The 25515-nt window shown below is 37.4% G+C and overlaps 1 protein-coding gene across 4 annotated transcripts in view; it reads right to left on the reverse strand.

The window, feature by feature from the left end:
• Positions 1–11625: 11625 nt before the first annotated feature.
• Positions 11626–25515, reverse strand: part of ADK (adenosine kinase) — a 486162-nt gene continuing 472272 nt past the window's right edge. For all 4 annotated transcript variants that reach the window (XM_030862678.2, XM_030862682.3, XM_060286438.2 and 1 more), the window contains one exon: positions 11626–13005. In XM_030862678.2, the coding sequence (XP_030718538.1) occupies positions 12881–13005 (125 nt within the window). In that variant the 3' untranslated portion in view covers positions 11626–12880. The remainder of the gene's footprint in view (positions 13006–25515) is intronic.

Genomic DNA, 25515 nt, shown 5'->3' on the forward strand with positions numbered 1-25515 from the left:
TTAGAATACGTCTTGAATCAGGTAAAGTAAACCCTTTGACTTTGCTCTTCTTTTTCAAAGTTGTTTTGCCTATTCTAAGTCCTGTGTATTTCCATACAAATTTTAGAATCAGCTTGTCAGTTTGCATAAAAAAGAGTACTGGATTTTTTATTGTGATTGAATAGTTTCTATAGATCAACTTGGGGACAACTGATATGTTAACAGTGTTTTCTTCAACCCATGAAGGTCTATCATTTATTTTTATTTAGGTCTTCTTTAATTTCTCTCAGCAGTGTTTTCTCGTTTCCAGTGTAAAGGACTTTCACATATTTTGTCAGATTTATCCCCAAGTATTTCACATATTTTATGTTTTAGTAAGTGACATTTTATTAATTTAAAATTCTCATTTTCACTGTTAGAATACAGAAATGCAATTTTTATATATTAATCTTGTATCCTTCAACTTCGCTAAACCCACTTATTAGTTTCAGTTGCTTTTTTTCTAATTCCATTGGATTTCTACATAGGCAATTGTATTGTCTGCAAATAGACAGTTTTACTTCTCCAACCCGGCTGCTTTCTTTCTTTTCTTCTTGCCTGACACCAGTGGCCAGTACCTCTAATATAATATTGAACAGAAATGGGGAGAGCATATATCCTTATCTTGTTCCTGATCTTAGGGGGAAACTATTCAGTTTTTCACCATTAAATGTGACGCTAACTTAGGGTTTCTGTAGATTCTCTTTTTCATGTTGAGGAAGTTCCTTTCTATTCCAAGTCTAATGAGAAGTCTGTTTGTTTGTTTGTTTTTAAATTTATTTCATTTATTTATTTTTGGCTGCGTTGGGTCTTCATTGCTGTGTGCGGGCTTTCTCTGGTTGCAGTGAGCGGGGGCTACTCTTTGTTGCGGTACGTGGGCTTCTCATTGCGGTGGCTTCTCTTGTTGTGAAGTATGGGCTGCAGGCACGTGGGATTCAGTAGTTGTGGCATGCGGGCTCAGTAGTTGTGGCTCACGGGCTCTAGAGCACAGGCTCAGTAGCTGTGGCACACGGGCTTCGCTGCTCCACGGCATGTGGGATCTTCCTGGACCAGGGCACGAACCCGTGTTCCCTGCATTGGCAGGCGGATTCTTAACCATTGTACCACCAGGAAAGTCCCCCAAGCTGCTTCAAGCTTTTGATTACTGTCCAGAGTTCTGAAAAAGTTGATTCTGACAGTTTTTGCCAGTTTTTAGGTGCACTTTTAGCGCAGAAGAATTTAGGTGTTCCTTACTCTGTTATTTTCACTGATGTCTCTCATCTAAGTTCTTAAAATCTGGTTTGCTTGCAACCCTACTCTTCCAATCAGTAGTCACATAATGCTAGTAGCTACCATGTTGGACAGTGCAGGTGTATAAGAAAATTTCTAAGCAGAGTTATTTAAAGGAATATAAATGAAAAATGAGGTCTTGGGGACTTCCCTGGTGGTCCAGTGGGTAAGACTTCATGCTCCCAAATTAGGCGCCCGGGTTTGATCCCTGGTCAGGGAACTAGATCCCACATGCATGCCGCAACTAAAAGCGTTCACATGTAGCAACTAAAAGTCCGCATGCCACAACTAAAAAGATCACACATGCCACAACAAAGATCCCGTGTGCCGCAAGTAAGTCCCAGTGCAGCCAAAATAAATAAATAAATTTTAAAAATATTTTTTAAAGAAAGAAAAATGAGGTCTTTAGTTGCTTTCTTATACCTTGCCATGAAACGATTTTCGTGGCAAGGTGAGGACACTATGAACCATAGATTGCAAATAATAATAGCTACCACTTCTTAAGCACTTTACTTAATGCCAGATAACATTTAAAGACTTACATGTATTAACACTTTTATTCTTTATAACAACCTAATGGAATAGGTATTATTGTCCTTTAACAACACAGAAAGCAAAACATCAAGAAGTTAAGCAACTTACCCAAAGTCTCACAGCTAAAAACTGGTAGACCCAGGATTCAAACCTTGAAAGTCTGTTTTAAAGCTCATGCTGTTAACCACCGCTCCATGCTACTTAGTGGACCTTAAAGGAGGAATTCAGAGAAAAATTATTTTGGCCAAGGGAGGACAGGGTGGGGAGGAAACAGTACTATACAGAATATTAAAAAAAAAAAAAGTCTAAAATACATTTACAAGAAAACAAACTCACATTTTTATTGAGGGCTATATACCTGCACCTAGCACTTTACTTGATACTTAGTAAGCAGTCAGTGAATATTTGTTGAATAACTAACTACTGCATACTTATACATTGTGCTAGGTCTTTACAAATGTCTCACTCCAAGTCATTTTAAAGAAGAGACACTGAAGCTCGGAATGGTGGAATCATTTTCCCCCTCACTTGCTAGGCAGTGCAGGGATTAGACTAGAGCTCAGTCCTCAAATTCCAGGTCTCCTACACTTTAGCTTTTTCTGAGTTCAAAAAGGATCAAAGTTACAAAGGATAAAAACTTACACCAGATTACACGATCACGTTTCATTTATGTGCATGTAGATAATGTGACCGGGGAGGGGGAGAGAAGATGGTCCAACTGTGGCAACCTGGGTACTCTTTTCTCTTGCTTGCTTAGGGGACAGACTTCTCAGAATGGAGCTACATAGATAGGCAGGAAGAGTTCCAGTATGGAGAATGTGAGCAGAAGTATAACCACATAGTAACAATTATAGTTGTTCTAGCAGCTAAAATCCTTGGTGACCCTGCCATCTCTAAGTAACTCACTGAGGAGATCTGGAGAAGTGAGAAAAGCCTTCCCTGAGCAAACATTTATTGAGCATGCACTATGTGGCAGTGGATAGTTCTGCTTTAGAAGAAGACATAGACACCAATAAAAATTATGATACATTATGATTGTATAAACTACAATAAAAATATGCAATGTACTTTGAGAGAAAAAAGGTTGGAGCAGCAACTAATTGCCTGAGAGGTTTAGAGAAAACTTTTTAAAGGATTTGACTTTTGAACTGGATCTTTAAACTTGAGTAGTTACAGTATGAAAAGAGGAATCCAGATGGAGGCATGAGTGTAGTTATAAGGTACGTTTGGGCTGCAGTGAAGGGTTATGAAGAGGGATGGCAGTAGGAAGGCTGTTACAGTGGTTAAGGGGTGGATGGTCAAGGAATTTAAACAGACCAGGGAATATGACTGGGTGTCTTCTTTAGCAAGGCATGCCCCATGGTGAGGGAGGATGACTAATGAAGGGGAAGAACTAGAGTTGGGCAAATTAGTTAGACATGATAAAGGTCTAAATTACACCTGAGAGAATGAGGAGGTGAGGAAGAGATTTAGGAGAGGTAGAACTGACAGAACTTGGTGATCAATTAGATAAATGGGTGAGGAAGGGAAAAGTCGGGAAGAATTACTTCTATTAATGAAGATAGAACAAGTAGGAAGAATAGACTGGGCTGGGGAGTTCAAGAGAAGTTGAGTTCTGTTTTGATAATCAACTTGTCTGCAGAATATCCCAAGGGGTTGACCCGTAGGTTTTGAGCCTAAAGCTTGAGAGGAGATCAGGGTTAGAAACAGAGATTTGGGAGTAATTAGATGATAGGTGAATTTGTGGCAGTCAAATTGGACACCTAGGAGGAGCTGATAGAGTGACAAAAAGCTTGTGGGGGTGGAGGCTCCTTGACACTGAAGAAAAGGACAGAGGTGTTCCTAAAGCAGGCTAAAAAGAGGCTGTAAAAGAGGCAATATAATGAGGAAAAAGTGGTTTTCTGAAAGTCAAGGGAATAAGAGGTCTCAAGAGAGTGTGGTTCTCCAAGTCAGATGCTGAGAGAAGATGAGATAGGATAAGGATTGAAAACTGGCCATTAGATTTGACAATTAGGAATTTTCTGATGATCAGGAGAAGGGATGCTTCAGAGAAGGCAGAAGCAGTTTGCAGTGGGTTTAGGAGTCTGGATGGCAAGAGGTCTGGTTGGTGTTTGCAGAGGTGAATATTCCAATTGCCAGGTGGGTTAGGGGATGAGGAGAGGGTGTTCCATACTCAGAAGAGGAGACTGGAGGTTGTGGTAGCCCCAAGAAACCCTGCAGCAGCCCAGGACTGGCTAATTTTGTCATGGAATTCATGCAAAAATTACTTTGAAGTAAATTTATATGTGGTTTTGTATCATGTGGTCTTTTATCTTCTTCATGAGATGCTGCCATCAATCAAATTGAAAAGGTTTTCAATAGCCAAGACATGGAAACAATCCAAGTGCCCCATCTGTGTATTCCATACACAATGGAATATTACTCGGCCATAAAAAAGAATGAAATATTGCCATTTGTAGCAACATGGATGGACCTAGAGAATATTATACTTAGTGAAATAAATGAGACAGCGAAAGATGAATACTATGCGATATCACTTATATGTGGAATCTAAAAAATAATACAAATGAAATCTATATACAAAACAGAAACAGACTCACAGACACAAAGCAAATTTATGGTTATCTAAGGGGAAATGTAGGGGAGGGAAAATTAGGAATATGGGATTAACAGATACCAACTACGTAAAACAGATAAGCAACAAAGATTTACTGTATAGCACTGGGAATTATATTCGATATCTTGTAATAACCTAAAAAGGAAAATAATCTAAAAAAATAAAACTGACTCACTTTGCTGTACACCTGAAACTAATATAATATTGTAAATCAGCTATACTTCAATTTAAAAATTTTATTAGGTTTTCCTACTTAAGTACTTTATATTCTTCAAACATTAGGACAGATTTCAACCATACAGAAATATTGAAAATTATACAACAAACATCCAACTATTTACTACCTATATTACCACATATATTTACTACCTAGATTCTACAATTAACATTTTGTTGTATTTGCCTTATCACTTATCTACCCATCTTACCATCCCTCTTTCCATTCATCTTATTATTTGATGCACTTCACTGCAAGTTAAAGACATCAATACACTTCATAATCTATCAATATGCATATCATTAACTAGACTTCAACATTAGCTTAGTTTGTGTGTGTGTGAGATTTAAAAATCATGCAACTTAAGTGGGACATTCTCTGAGTTTTGGCAAATGCATATACCTGTGTAACCCCTATGATGACATCACCATTAGCTTAGAAAGTCCTCTCATTTCCCTTCGCAGTCAGTTTCCCTTCCCTCCTCTCCCACAAAGCAGCACTTGTTCTGGTCTTTCTCACTGTAGGTTGGTTTTACCTGTTCTAGAACTTCACATACTGGGAATCTTACAGTATGCACTCTTTCGTATTTGGCTTCTTTCACCCAGTTAAAGTGTTTTTGAGATTGATTCATGTTGTATTAGCAGTAATTTCCTTCTCTTGCTGAGTATTATTCCATCGTTTGAATATACCACACTTTATCTTTTCTCCTGCTGTTGGACAACTACCCAGTTTCTAGCTTTTGGCAACAGCGAATAAAAAGACTATAAATATTCGAATTCAAGTCTTTATGTGGACATATGCTTTCACTTCTCTTGCATAAATACCAGGAGTGGAATGGCTGGAGTCAAAGAATAGGTGTGTTTAACTTTATAAGAAACTTCCATGCCTTTTCCCAAAGTGGTTGTTCCATTTTACACTCCAACTGGCAATGCTGCTTTACATCCTCTCCAACATTTGGTGTTGTCACTTAAATTTTAGTCATTCTAATGCAGTATCTCACTGAGGTTTTAATGTTCATTTCTCTCATGACTAATGATGTTGAATACTTTATCATGTGCTTATTGGCTATTCATATATTTTATTTTGTCTTTTCATTACTGAATTAGAGTTTTTTTTGTTTTTGTTTTTTTTGCGGTACGCGGGCCTCTCACTGCTGTGGCCTCTCCCGTCGTGGAGCACAGGCCCTGGACGCGCAGGCTCAGCGGCCATGGCTCACGGGCCCAGCCGCTCCGCGGCATGTGGGATCTTCCCGGACCGGGGCACGAACCCGTGTCCCCTGCATCGGCAGGCGGACTCTCAACCACTGCGCTACCAGGGAAGCCCTGAATTAGAGTTTTTAATATATTCTGGATATAAGTTCTTTTTTAGACATTATATGTGTTGCAACTATTTTATCCTGGCCTGTGGCTTGTTTATTCATATTCTTAATGGTGTCTTTTTTTAAAAAAAATTTAATCAATTAATTTAAACATCTTTATTGGAGTATAATTGCTTTACAATGTTGTGTTAGTTTCTGCTGTATAACAAAGTGAATCAGCTATATGTATACATATATCCCCATATCTCCTCCCTCTTGTGTCTCCCTCCCACCCTCCCTCTTAATGCTGTCTTCATGAACAAATAGTTAAATTTTTTTTGGAATTCGATTTATCAATATTTTTTTCTTTCGTGGTTAGCGCTTTCAAAGTCCTCTCTAAGAAACTTCTGCCTACCCCCAAGATGTTAAAATAGTCTCCTGTTTTCTTCTAGGAGCATAATCATTTTCGCTTTTATGTTATGCCGTGATCCATCTTTATTTTTTATGTATGGTATAAGGTAAGGGGCCAAAGGTTCATTTTTCCCCATAAAGATATCAAGTTGTACATGAATGGACCTAGAGATTGTCATACTGAGTGAAGTCAAACAGAGAAAGACAAATATCATGATATCGTGTATATGTGGAATCTAAGAAAAAGGGTACAAATGAACTTATCTACAAAACAGAAATAGAGTTACAGTTGTAGAAAACGAATTTATGGTTTCTAGGGGGTAAAGGGGTAGGGATAAAATGGGAGATTGGGACTGACATATAAACATTACTATATATAAAATAGATAACTAATAAGGACCTATTGTATAACACAGGGAACTCTACTCAATACTCTATAATGGCCTATATGGGAAAAGAATCTAAAAAAGAGTGTGGATGTATGTATGTGTATAACTGATTCACTTTGCTGTACACCTGAAACTAACATAACATTGTAAATCAACTATACTCCAATAAAAAGTAAAAATAAAATCAAGTTGTAATAGCATTGTCTATTGAAAAGATTTTCCTTTTCCCATTGGGTTGCTTTGGTGTTTTTGTAAAATATCAAACTACTTCACATTTACATTTATTGTACTATTTAGAAAATGTTTTTACTCTCATATTCTCTTAACACTGTCTCACTGGGGGTGGATATATTTTCCTCCTTTTGAGTTGAGAAAACCAAGGCTCAGGGCAGTTCAAGAACTTGACCAAGGGGACACAAAGTGAAGGACGTGCACATAGAACTATTACTGAATCATAAAGAAATTGTTTACATTTTAAACCTACTTTATCCAGTGGAAATATTATTAAATGGACACTTTTTCTGAAGGTAATGGAGTAACAGAAATAAGTGCATATTTTTATATTTCAGCACTGGTGGTATTATCAGACTGCAAGCCAAACATATACTTTCTCTGTAGGCTTGTGTATGTCTAAGACAATCTATATTATGCATCTCTTTCTGAAAGGGTAAAGAATTACAATACTTGCTTTGCAAAATGAGTAAGAATAATAGTTTTTAGCCAAGGGTGCTTGGACTTTATTTAAGATAAAGAATGTATTTCTCTCACCCTGATCTAAAAAGAAAGTTACTCTTCTCTGATTCGAGGAAATAAAGCAGTACATAAAGGTACATATCATGTAGATATAAAAACTAGGAAGAAACTCAATAGCCACTCTTGCTCTTTTTCTTTCTCTCCTACTCTGCTATACTAATACTTGGGCATCCAGCCTGTCTCCAAATGTTTGGTACCACCTTCTTTTCCACCTCATGGAAGCAGTTTTCAAGCAAAATTGATCACTCGCTGAGACTAGGCCAACTTCAATGTTCTAACTCTCCAGACCACCTAGGCTCACCCTTGAAGTATCAGTCTCCTGTGCCCACCTGATTTACCCAACTGTAACACACAAATGAATGGCCTCAGTCTTTGTGGCTCACTCCTCTGGTAAGAACCCTCTTTTCCCACATTCAGAGAGGCAACCTTGTTAAAACCACTAGTACATGTTTTAGGGATGTCATAACCAAAGCATCTACATTTTGTGAATTACACAGAATAAGAGGGTTACACAACTATTTGAAGGGAACCTGAGGTCAGAATCCATGTCTTTTTTTAAAAAATATAAATTTATTTATTTATTTTTTGCTGCATTGCATTGGGTCTTCTTTGCTGTGCGTGGGCTTTCTCTAACTGTGGTGAGCGGGGGCTACTCTTCGTTGTGGTGTGCGGGCTCCTCATTGCAGTGGCTTCTCTTGTTGAGGAACACGGGCTCTAGGTGCACAGGCTTCAGTAGCTGTGGCTTGCGGGATCTAGAGTGCAGGCTCAGTACTTGTGGCACACGGGCTTAGTTCCTCCATGGCATGTGCGATCTTCCTGGACCAGGGCTCAAACCTATGTCCCCTGCATTGTCAGGCAGATTCTTAACCATTGCACCACCAGGGAAGCCCAGAATCCATGTGTTCTTGACAACTTCATTATTCTTCCCCCATCCTATATGTCTTCCCTCAACTATCTGTTAAACCAGGATGAGATAAAGTGGAACTAGGTTAACTACTCTTCATTCCAAGAATGGAAAAACTTAGGTCAGAGAGGAGATTGCCTAACAACCAATTAAAGGCAGTTTTCCTGAGACCCAGTCAGCTAGGCTAGCCATTATTTTCCCTTTGTCTTTTACCAAAACTAAAAAAGTATGCCATAAACCCAAGAACAAAATACACAACCTAATGACTTTTTTTAACACAAGAAAAGTTATGTGGGACTTCCCTGGTGGTGCAGTGGTTAAGAATCCGCCTGCCAATGCAGGGGACACGCGTTCGAGCCCTGGTCTGGGAAGATCCCACATGCCGCGGAGCAACTAAGCCCGTGCGCCACAACTACTAAGCCTGTGTTCTAGAGCCTGCGAGCCACACCTACTGAGCCTGTGCGCCACAACTACTGAAGCCCGCACGCCTAGAGCCCGTGCTTTGCAACAAGAAAAGCCACTGCAATGAAGAAGCCCGTGCGCCACAAAGAAGAGTAGCCCCCGCTCGCCGCAACCAGAGAAAGCCTGCGCAAAGCAATGAAGACCCAACACAGTCAAAAAAAAAAAAAAAAAAGTTACATGATCTGTGTGCATGTTAATTACTACCAGCAGGCATACTTTAGAACCTGCTATAAATAGCGACTGTCATAAAAGTTTAGCTGGTGAGTGGCACTTGATCAATAGCCTTGGGGTAAGGGATTTTCTTATCAAAAAAAGAATAAGAAAGGTTTATTAGTGTCTCACCTACTGATCTAAGAGAAAGATATTCTGCAGTAGTTTTAATATGGTACTCTAGCACTTAAAACTAATTGTCCTTGAGAGTCAAAGTTGGAGGACTCAGACTTCCTGATTTCAAAACTCAAAGCTCCAGTAATCAAGACAGTCTGGATTGGCATAAGGATAACATACAGACATATAGACCAATGGAACAGAGTCCAGAAATAAAACCTTACATTTATGGTCAATTAATTTTTGACAAGGGTACCAAGACAATTCAGTAGTGGATAAAAGTCTTTTTAATAAGGTACAGGGAGGACTTCCCTGGTGGTCCAGTGGTTAAGACTGAGCTTCCACTGCAGGGGGCACGGGTTCGATCCCTGGTCAGGGAACTAAGATCCCACATGCCACAAGGGGTGGCCAAAAAAAGTAAATTAAAAAAAAGAAAAAAAAAAAAGGTACAGGGACAACTGGATAGCCACAAGTAAAATAATTTAGACCTCCCAACTCAAATATATACGAAAATAAACTTGAAATGGATCAAAGAGTTAAATGTAGGAGCAAAATCCATAAAACTCTTAAAAGAGAATATAGATGTAATTCTTCATGACCTTGGATTAGGCAATGGCTTCTTAGATATGAAGCTGAAAGTACAATTGACCAAAACGAAAAAAAAGAAAAGAAAAAAGATAAACTGGATTTCATACAAATTGAAAACATCTGGGGAATTCCCTGAAGGTCTAGTTGTTAGGAATCCAAGCTTGCACTGCCCAGGATGCGGGTTCCATTCCTGGTTGGGGAACTAAGATCCCACAAGTTGTGCAGCATGGCCAAAACAAAAACAAAAACAAACAAAAATATCTGTGCTTCAAAGGATACCTGCAAGAAAGTGGAAACACAACCCACAGAATGGAAGAAAATATTTGTAAATCATATGCCTAAAACTTATACCCAGAATATATAAAGAATGCTTACAACTCAACAACAAAAGGACAAACCACTCAATTAAAAAATGGGCAAGCAATCTGAATAGACATGTCTCCAAAGAAAAAAATACAAATGGTCAATCAATAAACATAATATCATTAGTAAACAGGAAAATGCAAATTAAAACCACAATGAAGGGCTTCCCTGGTGGCGCAATGGTTAAGAATCCGCCTGCCAATGCAGGGGACACGGGTTTGAGCCCTGGTCTGGGAAGATCCCACATGCGGCAGAGCAACTAAGCCCATGCGCCACAACTACTGAGCCTGCGCTCTAGAGCCTACGAGCCACAACTACTGAAACCGGCGCACCTAGAGCCTGTGCTCCGCAACGGGAGAAGCCACTGCAATGAGAAGCCTGCGCACCGCAATGAAGAGTGACCCCCGCTCGCCGCAACTAGAGAAAGCCTGTGCACAACAACGAAGACCCAACGCAGCCAAAAATAAATAAATAAAATAAATATATTTAAAACCACAATGAGATAGCACTTCATACCCTCCAAGATGGCTATAATCAAACAGAGAGTATCAAATGTTGGCAAGGGTGTGAAAAAATTGAAACCCTCAAACCATGTTAGTGAGAAGGCAAGATGATGCAGTCCCTTTGGAAAAAAGTTTGGCAGTTTCTCAAAAAGTTAAGCGTACGGTTACCATGTGATCCAGCAATTCTACTCCTATGTATATACCTAAAAGAACTGAAAACATACATCCACATAAAAAACCTGTATGTGATTGTTAATAGAAGCATGACTCATAATAGCCCAAAAGTGTTAACAACTGAAATGTACATCATGAATGGATAAACAAAATATGGTATATCTAAAGAAATATTATTTGACAATAAAAAGAAGTACTGAAAATGTCTTAGGGTGGGCAAACTTTGAAAACATGCTAAGTGAAAGAAGCAAGACACAAAAGAACACATGACTCCATTTTTATGAATATCAAGAATAGGCAAATCTATAGAGTCAGAAAATAGTTTAGCGGTTACCAGAGAATGGGGAGAATTGGGTTTCCTTTTGGGGTGATGCAAGTGTTCTTGATTTAGATATTGGTGACAGCTGCACAGCTTTGTGAATATACTAAAGCCCACTGTATTGTATACTTTAAAATGAAAAATTTTATGGTATATGAATTATATCTCAACAATGATAAAGATAAAACAAGCATAGGAGACCTAAAAGTTTACTTAAACACAAACAAAACAAAAACCTGAATGCTTTGAATTCAGTTTATAACTATCTTTTTTTTTCTTCAACAATAATCATAATGATAACAACAGTAGGTACTTATTAGACTTGTAACAAGCAGTTTATACTTAGTATTCTCTCTCAAATTATCTCAATGACCTTGTACAGGGGTTATGATCCCATTTTATAGAAAGGAAGTTGAAGTTCAAAGAGGCTGAGTAATTTGCCCAAGGTCATATCAAGGTAATTAGGTCTGACTCCAGAGGTTCTTTTTTTTTTTTAGAGATTTTTTTTTTTTTTGGCCGCATTGCACAGCATGTGGGATCTTAGTTCCCCGACCAGGGATTGAACCCGTGCCCCCTGCAGTGGAAGCACGGAGTTCTAACCACTGGACTGCCAGGGAATTTCCTGGAGGTTCTATTACACCATTTTGTCTTCCTTAAAACAGTGGCTTGGGACTTCCCTGGTGGCGCAGTGGTTGAGAGTCCGCCTGCCAATGCAGGGGACACGGGTTCGTGCCCCAGTCCGGGAAGATCCCACATGCTGTGGAGCGGCTGGGCCCGTGAGCCATGGCCGCTGAGCCTGCGCGTCCGGAGCCTGTGCTCTGCAATGGGAGAGGCCACAACAGTGAGAGGCCCAAGTACCGCAAAAACAAAAACAAAACAAAACAAAACAACAGTGGCTTACTGGTCTCTAATACTAAGTTATTTTTCAATGTGTTATGTTGTTCTTTCTGTCTCCATCAACAAAACAGACATTATTTCAGGACCCAGGATTAAACAATGATCTTTCTTCCTTAGTTTGCAGAGCACAGGGCAAAGACAGAAAAAAAGTCCCATATGACAAGTTTTTATTTGTATCAAATTACAGAGTACCATAAGTAAATATAAGATTATGACTTGAATATTGTAATATAGCTTATACTTTGGCAAATTATTTAATTATCCAAAGTTTATTACATGTTTGAGTACACACTGAAGAAATTACTTGGCATAACTTGGCAAGATAAATATTTCTGTACCTTATTTAACCATTTATCATGTATATATGTGGTACATATATGAACATATGTGTGTATATATGTGTACACACACTTCTGAATTCAATATACTTGTATAAAAGCTAAAGATTTATATACTGATATTATCTTTAATTCCTTTAAAAAATCTATCATATTAAATTGCGTCTGCATTCAAAGCAGAAATGTAAAAAAATGATCACTTTACTAAGTACACATGAATTTACAAAGTAATAAAAATGAAACAAAATTTCTATTGAGATGTTATATTCCTGTTTAATTGACATTTAAGTGGCACTATCAAACTATGGAAATAAACCTCCGATTTTAGCTTGCTGAGAGAATAAAGATTCTAGTGTGTACTACTGTACCCTCTAAATTAAGATGAACATTATTATAGTAGGAAAGGTAGCATTTAATTTTCTTCTTTATTAATATGGGAATTCTCAGGAAGCCATCAGGGCAGCGTCTGTACTCCTGGGCTGCGGTTTCCTGCTTTTTCATCAGTGGAAGTCTGGCTTCTCAGGAAAGGTGCAGCCAGTCCGCCTAATTATGACACTTGCTGCATAGTGGCCAGCACGGATGCATTCAGTCAGGGGCTTGTCAGAGACCAGCTGAGACAGAAAACCTGGAACACAGACAAAAGGGAAATACATGAGTATTGTGTAACAGCATCAGAAATGTCATATGGGTCAGAACGAAAAATGGTCTACATACCTATGCCTTTTTTCAGTCTTGAAAGTGAAGTGTCAAACCTCTAGGGTTAGAGAGTTCTTTCCTAATATTTCTTTTAAAGAAAGAGCTCTTTTAAAGAGCTCAAGTCGGGATGTGACAACTCACCACAAAGTCAACCTAGTCTTTCTAAGCCTAAACTATCATGCTTTCCTTGATAAGGAGACTTTAACTCTGAGATTAAAAGGTTATAAGTAAGAAATACTGGCCAAATAATATTATATTGGGTCTTTACAGCTGAGAAATTATTAGTTATGCCTCTGCCTATCTCTCTGGATTCCTTCTGTATTGATGTTATTCCTAGAAAATTGCTATTTGGCAAAAATATCTGGATATCTCTCCAAGAACAAATTTGAGAGTTGAAAAGTTATGAATGACCTTATATCTCTTTCACTCCCAGAAGTAACAGCGAAATAATTTCTATAGTCAAGCACCATGGACGGGCTTGACATTAAAATAAATATGGTAAGGTAGGAAACAGGCCTTCTGCTTCTGACCAACATGAAATAAAAGGAACCAGATTTACCCTTTTTCCTGAAACAACTTTTTTATTTATTTATTTTTTTGCAGTACCCGGGTCTCTCACTGTTGTGGCCTCTCCCGTTGCGGAGCACAGGCTCCGGACGCACAGGCTCAGCAGCCATGGCTCACGGACCCAGCCACTCCGCGGCATGTGGGATCTTCCCAGACTGGGGCACGAACCCGTGTCCCCTGCATCGGCAGGCAGACTCTCAACCACTGCGCCACCAGGGAAGCCCAGAAACAACTTTAAAATAAAAACAAAGCACATGCAACAAAGTTTTTCAAATATTGTACGTCAGCCACAAAAGATCCATGAAAGAAGGGAAACAAATGAGGTAAACTGCAAAAGTTACCAGGCCACAACACATGGAAGGACAGCCTAGGCAGAGCCTGACAGCTTCACTGACTTGAGAAGATGGAATTGGGAGTCAAAGTAGGATAAAATTAAACATCTACACAGACTGATCAGGAAAAAAAGAGGGGAGCTATAAATTGCCAATATTGGTAATAAGAGATATGACATCACTATAGCATCTACACACGCTAAAAGGATAATAAGGAAACATTAACAACTTTATGCCAATAGATCTGACCAGTTAAACTGGACAAACTTCTGGAGAGAGACACAAACTATCAAAGCTCACTCAGGAAGAAAGAGATAACCTGAAGAGCCTTCTAGCTATTAAATATTTGATTTTATAATTAAAAAGCACATTAAAAGCACAAAAATAAAGAAAATTCCAGGTTCAGATGGTGTCACTGGTTGAGTTCTACCAAATATTTAAGGAAGAAAAACAATGTCAATGCTATACAAACTATTCAGAAAACTGAAAAGGAGAGAATACTTCACAACTCATTATTTGAGGCCAGCATTACTGATACCAAAATCAGAAAAGATGCAAATATTTTACAAATCCAATCCAGTAGTATATTTTTAAAAAGATAATAAATCATAATCAGCCAGCATTTATCCCAGAAATACAAGGTTGATTTAACATTCAAAAACCAATCAATGTAATCTACCACACTAACTAAGAAAACCATAAGATCATCTTCACAGATGCCGAAAAAGCATCTGACAAAATCCAAGATCAGTTTCTAAAAAAAAACTTTCAGCAAACTAGGAATAGAAGGGAACTTCCTCAACCTCATAAAGGGCACTTGTGAAAAACTTGCATTTAATATCATTCTTAATGGTGGATGATGGAATGTTTTTCCCTTAGAATTGAGAACAAGGAAAGAAAGTTTGTTCTTAAACATTGTACTGGAGACCCTAGTCAGTGCAATATGGCAAACAGAAGAAAGAAGAAAAAGCATCAAGACTGAAAATGAAGTAAAACTGTCTTCATTTGCAGATGGCATGACTGTCTATGTCTACGGTTCTCAACAATGCCAAATGTTCTCTGGGGGGCAAAACTGCCAATGTCTGGAGACGTTCTTGGTTGTCAAACCTGCAGCAGAGGGTGCTACTGGCAACTAGTGGGTAGAGCCCAGGGATGCTGTTAAATATCCTATGATGTCAATAATGCCGAGACTGATAAATCCTGGTCTATGTAGAAAATCCTATGGAATCTAGAAAAAAGTTACTAGAGCTACTAAGTGAGTTTAGTAAAACTGCAGGATACAAAATCACTATGCAAAAATCAATTGGATTTCTGTACTAGTAATGTGTATATATAGCAATTGTATATGCCAGCAAAATTGATATTAAAAATACTATTCACCATACCATCAAATATGTGAAATACCTAGGGCTAAATATGACAAAAGGTAAGACATTTATTTACACTGCAAATGACAAAACAGTGCTGAGAAAACAAAACAACAATGCTGAGAGAAATTTTAAAAAGCTAAGTAAATGAATAGATATAAAGTGTGCAGAGATCAGAAGATTCAATATTGTTATCAGCTCTACTGATTCAATGTAATATCAACCAAAATTCTAGCAGACTTTTCTAACAGAAACTGACAAGCTGATTCTACAATTTATGTGGAAATGCAAAGAACTTAGACTAATCAAAACACAACTTTGAAAAGAAGACTACTTGATTAAAAAACTTATTACAGAACTACAATAATTGAGACATTATGGCATAAAGATAGACAAATCAATGCAACTGAATAGACGGTCCAGAAATAAACCTACTTCTATATGGTCGATTGATTTTTACAAAGGTATTAAGTAATTCAATGAAGAAAGGGTAATCTTTTAAACAAATGTTCTCAGAAGAGCTGGATGGCCATATGTGGAAAAAAAACAAAAACAAAAGCCCCCACTTCTACTCTTCCTCACATCAACCACAAAAATTAACTTGAAATGAAACATAGGTCTAAATGTAAGAGCTAAAACCATAAAACTCTGAGAAGAAAACTTAGGAGGAAATCTTAGTGATTTTGGACTTGCCAAAGATCTCTTAAGACATAAAAAGTATAAACTTTTCTTTTTTTTTTTTGCGGTACGTGGGCCTCTCACTGTTGTGGCCTCTCCCGTTGCGGAGCACAGGCTCCAGACACGCAGGCTCAGCAGCCATGGCTCCCGGGCCCAGCCGCTCCGTGGCATGTGGGATCTTCCCCGACCGGGGCATGAACCCATGCCCCGGTAGGCGGACTCTCAACCACTGCACCACCAGGGAAGCCCAAAAGTATAAACTTTTATGAGAGAAAAAATAATTTTGACTTTGCCAAATTAAACATTTTTATACTTCAATAACAAGAAACAACCCAATAAAAAATGGGCAACGGTGTTGAACAAACACTTTAGCAAAGATAAACAGATATCAAATAAGCACATGAAAAGATGTTCAACATCATTATTCATTAGAGAAACGCAAATTAAAGCCACCATTAGATACAACTGCCCACCCGCCAGAATGGCTAAAATTAAAAAGACTGACAAACCAAGTGTTGACAAGGGTACAGATCAACTGAAACTCTCATATACTGATTGTGAGACTATAAAATGATAAGCCCCCTTTTGAAAACCATTTATCTGCACCTTAAAAAGTTAAACATACACCTACTATATGACTCAGTTTTTCTATTTCTAGGTATTTAACCCAAGGTAAAGGAAAGCATTTTTCCATACCACGATTTGTAAATGAATGTTCAGAGCATCTTTACTTGGAATAGCCCGAAACTGGAAAACAATCCAAGTAGCATGGAAGCAGTAGATATGTCCATGGGGATGGTTTCATAGGTGTATACATCATTCAACATTTGTAAAACTGTATACTTTAAACATGTGCAGTTTACTGTATGTCAATTATACTGCAATAAAACTATATAAAAAATTGTTGTAGTTATAAATAAGATAGTCAAGAACAGAAGAATCTGGGGCTACTTCCCTCTTAGGAAAACCCGAGCTGCTGTAGCAGTATTCAAATACTCAGAAGAACAGATGATAATGAGAAACTGCTCCGTAGCCAGACTTTTAGGCCCTCCCATAGCCCCTGGGCAGCTGGGGGGTGAAGGTTAATTTAAAAGCTGTGGTGTAGTGACCTGTAGAGAGCATTATAAGAGATTTATGTTCTTTCTCTTCTACCATTCTGACCACACAGGCTTCTCCCTGTCAGATTTGGGGAATGCTCTGTATCCAATAAAATAAATAAGTACGCCCAACCAAAGAATAATTAATTTGGTTAATGGAGTGATGTATTTTGAAGACGTTTGCTTAGAAAGTGAAATCACTCTCTCAAGAGGTTTAGTAAGAGTATTTTATCAATGGGTTTTCAGGTAACAGTCAAAGGTCGATATTAACTTTCAGCCAAACTGTGAGACTAAACTGCTCAGCCCACACAGTGAATGGAACAGATGCCAAATTTAGTCAGATCAGCTTACAATGGAAACACGTCTATCAGAAGACTTACAAGGAACATCTGTTTTCCTCATTCCTCCTGGTATGTTTGAGAGAAAAGAAAGCTTATGTTTATGAAATATTTTTGTGAAGCCTAAATACCAGCATCCTCTTTCTAAGAGAAGAGCAAGCTGATGATTGAAGTCCCCTGAAGAGACATTTTCTTTGACAAGTGGAAAACCTGGATGCAGAAAAAAGCTAAGACCTTTGCCCCAGGTGAATATCAGTTCTTTAATAATCTATTTTAAAAAACGAACTGAGATGAACTACAGAAGTTATACAATCAGTTTTAACTGGAACCTTCATAAAGTAGCTGGTGTGAATCTTCAAAAGTTGTATAAAATAGTTTAAATAAAGAGAGCTTATATTAAAGCTCCCTTATATTATATAAGAATCATAGGAAATCCTTTTATAATAGGAATTAAACATTCCCAAGATACATTTTTTATTGTGTAAAATATACATAATCTAAAAATTACCATTTTGACCATTTTTAAGTGTACAATTCATGGCATTAAGTACATTTTGCAATGTTGTGTAACCATCACCTCTATCGATTTCCAGAACTTTTTCATCCCTCCAACAGAAACTATACTCATTAAACTCTCCATTCCCCCTACTCCTGGCCTCTGGTAACTGCTATTCTTCCTGTTTCTATGAATTTGCCTACTCTGGGTACTTCACATGAGTAGGATCATGCAATATGTGGCCTTTTGTGTCTGGCTTATTTCACTTAGCATAATGTTTTGCAATATAATTTTTTAAGTTTAGATTTTAATTATTAGCTGGTCTAAAATGTACTTTTAAAAAACTGTATTTGGAAATAACTTCAAATTCAGAGAAAACTTGTAGGAATAAAAACAATGCAAATAGTACCCACATATCCTTTACCTGGATGCACTTATTGTCAACATTTTGTTCCTTCTGTGCACATGCTCTCTTTTTGTACAATTTTCCCCCTAACTATTTGAGAGGAAGTTGCATCTGTCATCTCCCTTTACCTTTAAATATATCTATGTGTCTTCCCTGAGAATAAGGCTATTCTCTTACATAACCATAGTCACCAACTTCAGTAACGCTGTTAGAATACTGTTATCTAATCGACTGTCCGTATTCCAGTTTTGTCAATGACCCAATAATGTCCTTTATAGCATTTTTCTTCCTTCTAGGATAGAATTTAGTCTAGGATTTGTCATATTTTTAGTCTCCTTTATCTTGAACATTTCCTCAGTCTTTCTTTGACTTTTGTGAGAAGGACATTTACAAAGAATACAGTCTTCCGCTACTCTGTATTTAATAGAGTGATTCTCATTTTGGTTTGTTTGGTATTTCCTCATGATTAATTCAGACTATGCGTTCCTGGCCAGAATACTAGAAAAATTATGTTATTCTTCTCAGGGTATCACACATTTAAGAGCATATTATGTCTAGCTGCTGTTCATTGGTGACAATTTTGATCACCTGATCAAGGTGTTGTCCTATTTCCCTTGCATCTAACAGGGAGCCTGTTGGTAGACAGTTTAATACCATGCAAATATGCTACTCCCCATCAAAAATCCCAATCCCTTCTCCCAGATTTAGTATTCACTCATGATTATTAACGGAAGCAACTTAAACTGTGATGATTTTCTAACTCCAGCACTCCTTTCACATTTACCAGTCAGCTTCTGGCATTTTACTATACGCAAGAGCTTACCTTTTCTCCCATTTATTATTTTTAATCTATTTATTTATCAATAAGGAGCACAGACTTTTTTGTTTGTTTGTTTTTGTTCGTTTGTTTTTTTGCGGTACGCGGGCCTCTTACTGTTGTGGCCTCTCCCGTTGCGGAGCACAGGCTCCGGACGTGCAGGCTCAGCGGCCATAGCTCATGGGCCCAGCCGCTCCGCGGCATGTGGGATCCTCCTGGACCGGGGCACGAACCCGCATCCCCCGCATCGGCAGGCAGAGTCTCAACCACTGTGCCACCAGGGAAGCCCAGACTTTTGTTTTTTAATCAATGGTTTATAATTCATGACAGCCTTTAATTTGGTGCTCAAAATGCCCCACTTTTTGCCAGTAGGAGCACCTTCAAGTTGGCTCAGGTGTCCTTGGACCTGCCCTCACACTATTTTTGAGCACTTCCTTACTTTCTGGCATTATGTTCTGGGCTCTTAAACCCACCCTATCCCAGCCCTGGAATCAGCCATTTTTCCAAGGATACCTATTTCCTACCAGGGTGGAATAGTATTAGAGATCAAAGTGTGGGTGGTAAGTGCATTCTTTGCTTTTGGACTCTGTCAGTGAATTGAGCTAGGAAGTATGCAGGTACACAATGCACAGATATACATACTTACACACATAAATGTGTACATATGTATATACATATATACACAGAACTATTTTAGAAATTGAGTTGACACCAATATTTCCAATTCCAGTCCATCCCCACAGAGTTCTTTCTTACCTTCCCCCCTTCCATTATCATGATTTTGTACTTTCTTCTATAGTGAAAACCCTAGCTCCCAACAATATCAACACATTTATTTATTGGCTCAGTTTTTTTTTTTTTTAGTTTTTTTTTAATTGGAGTATAAGTTGATCCACAATTGGCTCAGTTTTGAAATAACTCTTAAAACAGCTTCAAAATTGCTTCACCACTTTATTCTACAAAAACCCAAATTTACTAAAAAGAGTTTGGAATTGGTTTGCTGTTCTCCAATGTACTCAAATACTGTGTTCAGTCTGCTCTTTAGATTGGTTCTCTTTTTTACTCTACTTTAGAATGGTTCACTTTACTTAAGACTGAAAAAAATGTTGGGCAGTTTGCTTTCAGTTTCCGTTCCCTACTTTCATCCTTGTTAATTTAATGTGTCTTTAAAAATATGTAGAATATTAACATGTTTCCAAGTAAAAACTCTAAAAAAAGTATACTCAGAGAAGTGTCACTTCCTTTTACACTGTGCCCCTCTGTGCCCGTCCCCAATGTATGTATCCAATTTCACTGTTTTCTGGTTTGTCTTCCTGTGTTTATTTTTGTAAAGGTAAGCAGATATATGTGCATTTTCTTATTTCCTCTTCTTTCTTACACAAAAGGAGGGTAGCATAGAATACATGCCCTTTTGCACTTGGCTTTTTTCACTTAAAACACCACCTGGAAATCACTGCATATTTATACATAGAGATTCTCCTCATTCTTTTTTACAGCTGCATAGCACCATATTGTATGGATATACCATAGTTTATTCACTCCATCTCCTATGTGTGAATGTTCACATAGTTTCTAATGCTTTGAAATTATAAATAATTCTGTAATGAATAACATTTTGCATACATATTTTTGTGTTGTTGGGTGTGTGTGTGTTATCTTTGGGATAAATTTCTACAAGTAGAATTTTCTGGGTTGAAGGGTAAATATATAAGCAGTTTTGTTAGATATTTCCAAATTCCCCCTCTTTGGGGTTGAACTGTTTTGCATTTCCACGAGTCATGTTTGAGGGTGTCTGCTTCCCCACAGCCTCAATAAGAGAGTATACTGCCAAGCTTCTGAATTTTTGCCAATCTGATGGGTTAGAAACAATATCTCAATGTAACTTTAATTTGCATTTTTCTTACTATGGGTGAGGTTGAACATCTTTTTATATGTGTAAAGAACAAATCTCTTTCTGTGAGTTGTTTATTCTGATCTTTTGCTTATTTTTCTATAGAATTTTTGGTCTCCTCTGCCCGCCCCCCCACCAATTTTTAAAAGTTCTCTGCATTTTTAGAATATTATTCCAATAAAGTATTTTTTAGGTAGGAAAAATACAAATAATGACAATATGCTATTAATATATACAAATTCTGTGCCAGTAAGTAAACAAAGTGCTTATTCATATTTCATTCACTGAATGTGGTGAATTATAAAAAGTGTGGTTGGCAGACACTATAGCAGATAAATACGGCTTGCAGATAAATTTAAAAAAGAATTTTGCACCCTTTTACTAAAGATTTTGGGCCTAACAAGAAGTCAAGAAGTAAAATCTTAAATAACTGACTTGGCATGTGTACTCAATATGAAAAAGCACCTTAGAAGCTCCTTGTTAGGGGCCATTAGCTTACGGTCCTTGTCAGTACATCATGTTGAAAATGAAGGGTAAGGCTCTGCATATATGCCTTTCAGCACAGCCATGAGAAGAGGAACAGGAGGCATAACACTGGAGAACAAGAAATATCAGTAGTTTTCCAAATCAAGAACTCATATACTGAGGCGATTGTTGTTACCTTTTTACTTTGGTTCATTCTCTCTGTGACCTCTAACTCCCCTCTGATCCTTTTACAGATAGGCTTATCCCAGGGCCTCTCAGACTTTCCCCAAATTTAGGCCAAGTCACGGACCTTAGGTCTCCAGTTGTTGAGGCACAGGGTAGGTGAAGGCTTCAATGACATTGAATTTGGTTCCTAGGGCTAGTATCAGCTGGCTTTGAATCCTAGAACAATCACAGACCCAGAGCTCTCAGAATAAACCTCTGTCCATTAACAACTGGTACAGCTTATTACCTTCTGGTAAATTTCATTTGGAATTTTCTTTTACTGATGTTAAAGAGAGTGATCCGCACATATGGTCACCTTATCTTTGATAAAGGAGGCAAGAGTATACAATGGAGAAAAGACAGCCTCTTCAATAAGTGGTGCTGGGAAAACTGGACAGCTACATGTAAAAGAATGAAATTAGAACACTCCCTGACACCACACACAAAAATAAACTCAAAATGGATTAAAGACCTAAATGTAAGGCCAGACACTATCAAACTCTTAGAGGAAAACATAGGCAGAACACTCTATGACATAAATCACAGCAAGATCCTATTTGACCCACCTCCTAGAGAAATGGAAATAAAAACAAAAATAAACAAATGGGACCTAATGAAACTTAAAAGCTTTTGCACAGCAAAGGAAACCATAAACAAGACGAAAAGACAACTCTCAGAATGGGAGAAATTATTTGCTAATGAAGCAACTGACAAAGAATTAATCTCCAAAATATACAAGCAGCTCATGCAGCTCAATATCAAAAAAACAAACAACCCAATCCAAAAATGGCAGAAGACCTAAATAGACATTTCTCCAAAGAAGATATACAGGTTGCCAACAAACACATGAAAGGATGCTCAACATCACTAATCATTAGAGAAATGCAAATCCAAACTACAGTGAGGTATCACCTCACACCAGTCAGAATGGCCATCATCAAAAAATCTACAAACAATAAATGCTGGAGAGGGTGTGGAGAAAAGGGAACCCTCCTGCACTGTTGGTGGGAATGTAAATTGATACGGCCACTATGGAGAACAGCATGGAGGTTCCTTAAAAAATTAAAAACAGAACTACCATATGGCCCAGCAATCCTACTACTAGGCATATACCCTGAGAAAACCATAATTCAAGAAGAGTCATGTACCACAATGTTCACTGCAGCTCTATTTACAATAGCCAGGACATCTAAGTGGCCATCGACAGATGAATGGATAAAGAAGATGTGGCACATATATACAATGGAATATTACTCAGCCAGAAAAAGAAATTAAATTGAGTTATTTGTAGCGAGGTGGATGGACCTAGAGTCTGTCATACAGAGTGAAGTAAGTCAGAAAGAGAAAAATGAATACTGTATGCTAACATATATATATGCAATCTACAAAAAAAAAAAATTGGTTCTGAAGAACCTAAGGGCAGGACAGGAATAAAGATGCCGATGTAGAGAATGGACTTGAGGACACGGGGAGGGGGAAGGGTAAGCTGGGACGAAATGAGAGAGTAGCACTGACATACATACACTACCAAATGTAAAACAGACAGCTAGTGGGAAGCAGCTGCATCCCACAGGGAGATCAGCTTGGTGCTTTGTGACCACCTAGAGGGGTGGGAGAGGGATGGGGGGAGGGAGGGGATATGGGGATATATGTGTACATACAGCTGATTCACTTTGTTATATAGCAGAAACTAACACAACATTGTAAAGCAATTATACTCCAATAAAGATGTTAAAAAAATAATAAAGAGAGTGATCAATTTTAGTATAACTGAATCCAGTGTTGGAGACGAGGTCTGAGACATAATTTAAACTGTGCTGAGGTGCTAAGCTAGTTTTTTCCTCAAAGCACATAGAGGTGGGATGGCTGGTGCGGGCAAAAGGCAATGTGATTTCCTAACTTCCATGTTGCTTCTGTAGAAAAGATATAACATTTAGAATTTTCCTAGTGTCATTTACAGAGAACTGAGAAATATCATCAGTAGGTATGAAAGCCTTAATGAAGACACTTAAGAGCTAGGGATATTTTAAAAGGAAATGAACAAAGTCTTCAGATCATTTTTTTCTTTTCCATATAGTTCCTCCACTAATAGTTTTCATGGTGGCTGGAACTAAAAACCCAGTAGACTCCATTACTGTTCATTCAACATTCACAGTAAAAAGGATGAGTTAGCTTTTCTGATTATCATCAAATATGGTTACACGGTTTATGTTTTAAAAAACTCCAACAATTTGAAGAGAGGACTAGTTAAATCCAGGCAATGGAATAACAGAAAGCAGTTAACTAGATAGAATGAGTTAGATCTTCATGTGCTGCTAAGAAACAACCTCCAAGATATGAGTAAATGAAAAATCAAGAGATTGAACAGTAAGCCCAGTATACTTTCATTCGATGAAAACTGGGAATATGTATTCATATACAAACTTGCACAAGCACAGGATATTTCTGGGTGGATTCAACAGAAACTAGCAACCAAAGCTACCTCATGGAGGGAAATTAGTGGACTGGGGTAGGAGCAATGTTTACTTTTCATTATATATAAATACACTACTTCTATGATATATATATGTATCTACTTTTTGTGCTGTTGTATCTTCTACTGCTTACAGGTGTTAATTCTGCAATAAAAAGTAGATTAGAAACATTTTCCCATACCTTTAAATATTCTTAGAGACCATGCATTTTAAATGTGGATGTAGCATAATTTACTTAATCCTATTTTTGGATAGTTTTTTTCCAATTTTGTTTTCTACCATAATTAACACTGTAGTGAATATTTTTATAACATTTTAATAACATTTATCATTGTGCACATTTAAAAATTTTAATTTCCTTAGGATAAATTTCTTTAAGGGTAATTAATTTTAAGGCTTTATATCCACATTGCCAAACTCCTTTTCAAAATAATCTTATTAATGTATATACCCAACAGCAGTCTTGCTATAAAAGAATTCTGTTTGATAATTTGAAAAGCGAAAGGCAGAATCTTGTTTTAACGTACAGTTATTTGTATATTAGGGAGGTTGAAAACTTTTTTTGTTTGTATGCCTACTGACCATTTGCATTTCTTGTTTTTATGAACTGTCTGATGACAGCTTTTACCTATTTTCCTATTGGGGTATTTCTCTTCTTTTACTGATTTGTAAGAGATATTCTCCCAGTTTGTCTACTACATACGTTGTGAATACTTCCCGTCATTTGCCTTTTATTTCTATTGTTACATCAATATATTTATCTTTTCTTTAATATTTTTTCCACTGAATTTAGGCTGAGAAAGGTCTTCCATACCATGAGGTCAAATAAATATTACCTTATATTTTCTTTTAGTTCACTTATGCTCATTTAACTTTTTTACACCATCTAGATATTGAGTATGATAATTGGGATGTGATCAACCTCCATTTTTCCCAAAGAGTTATATTTTTGTTCCACTACCATATCTTAAGCAATCCTCCCTGTTCCTATCATTTTTAAACATTTTATTTTGAAATAATTTTAGATTTAAAAAAGAGTTGCGAAGATAGTACAGAGTACTCCTGTACTCATCCTGAATTTATTAAATTCCTACATGTGTTTTCTTCCATTTTTGCTCTTTGGTCAAATCGTTGCAATGCATTTTAGAAACATGTTTATTAAAAACAGTAAAAAAGCAAAATTCTTATGTGTCTGAAAAATTATTATCATTTCCAGATTTCAGAGACGATTTTTATTTTCTGTTTATTTCCTAAATATTCTATAATAAGCAATATTACTTTATAAT

Source organism: Globicephala melas, chromosome 16 (assembly GCF_963455315.2).
Source record: "Globicephala melas chromosome 16, mGloMel1.2, whole genome shotgun sequence".
Taxonomy (NCBI): Eukaryota; Metazoa; Chordata; class Mammalia; order Artiodactyla; family Delphinidae; genus Globicephala; species Globicephala melas.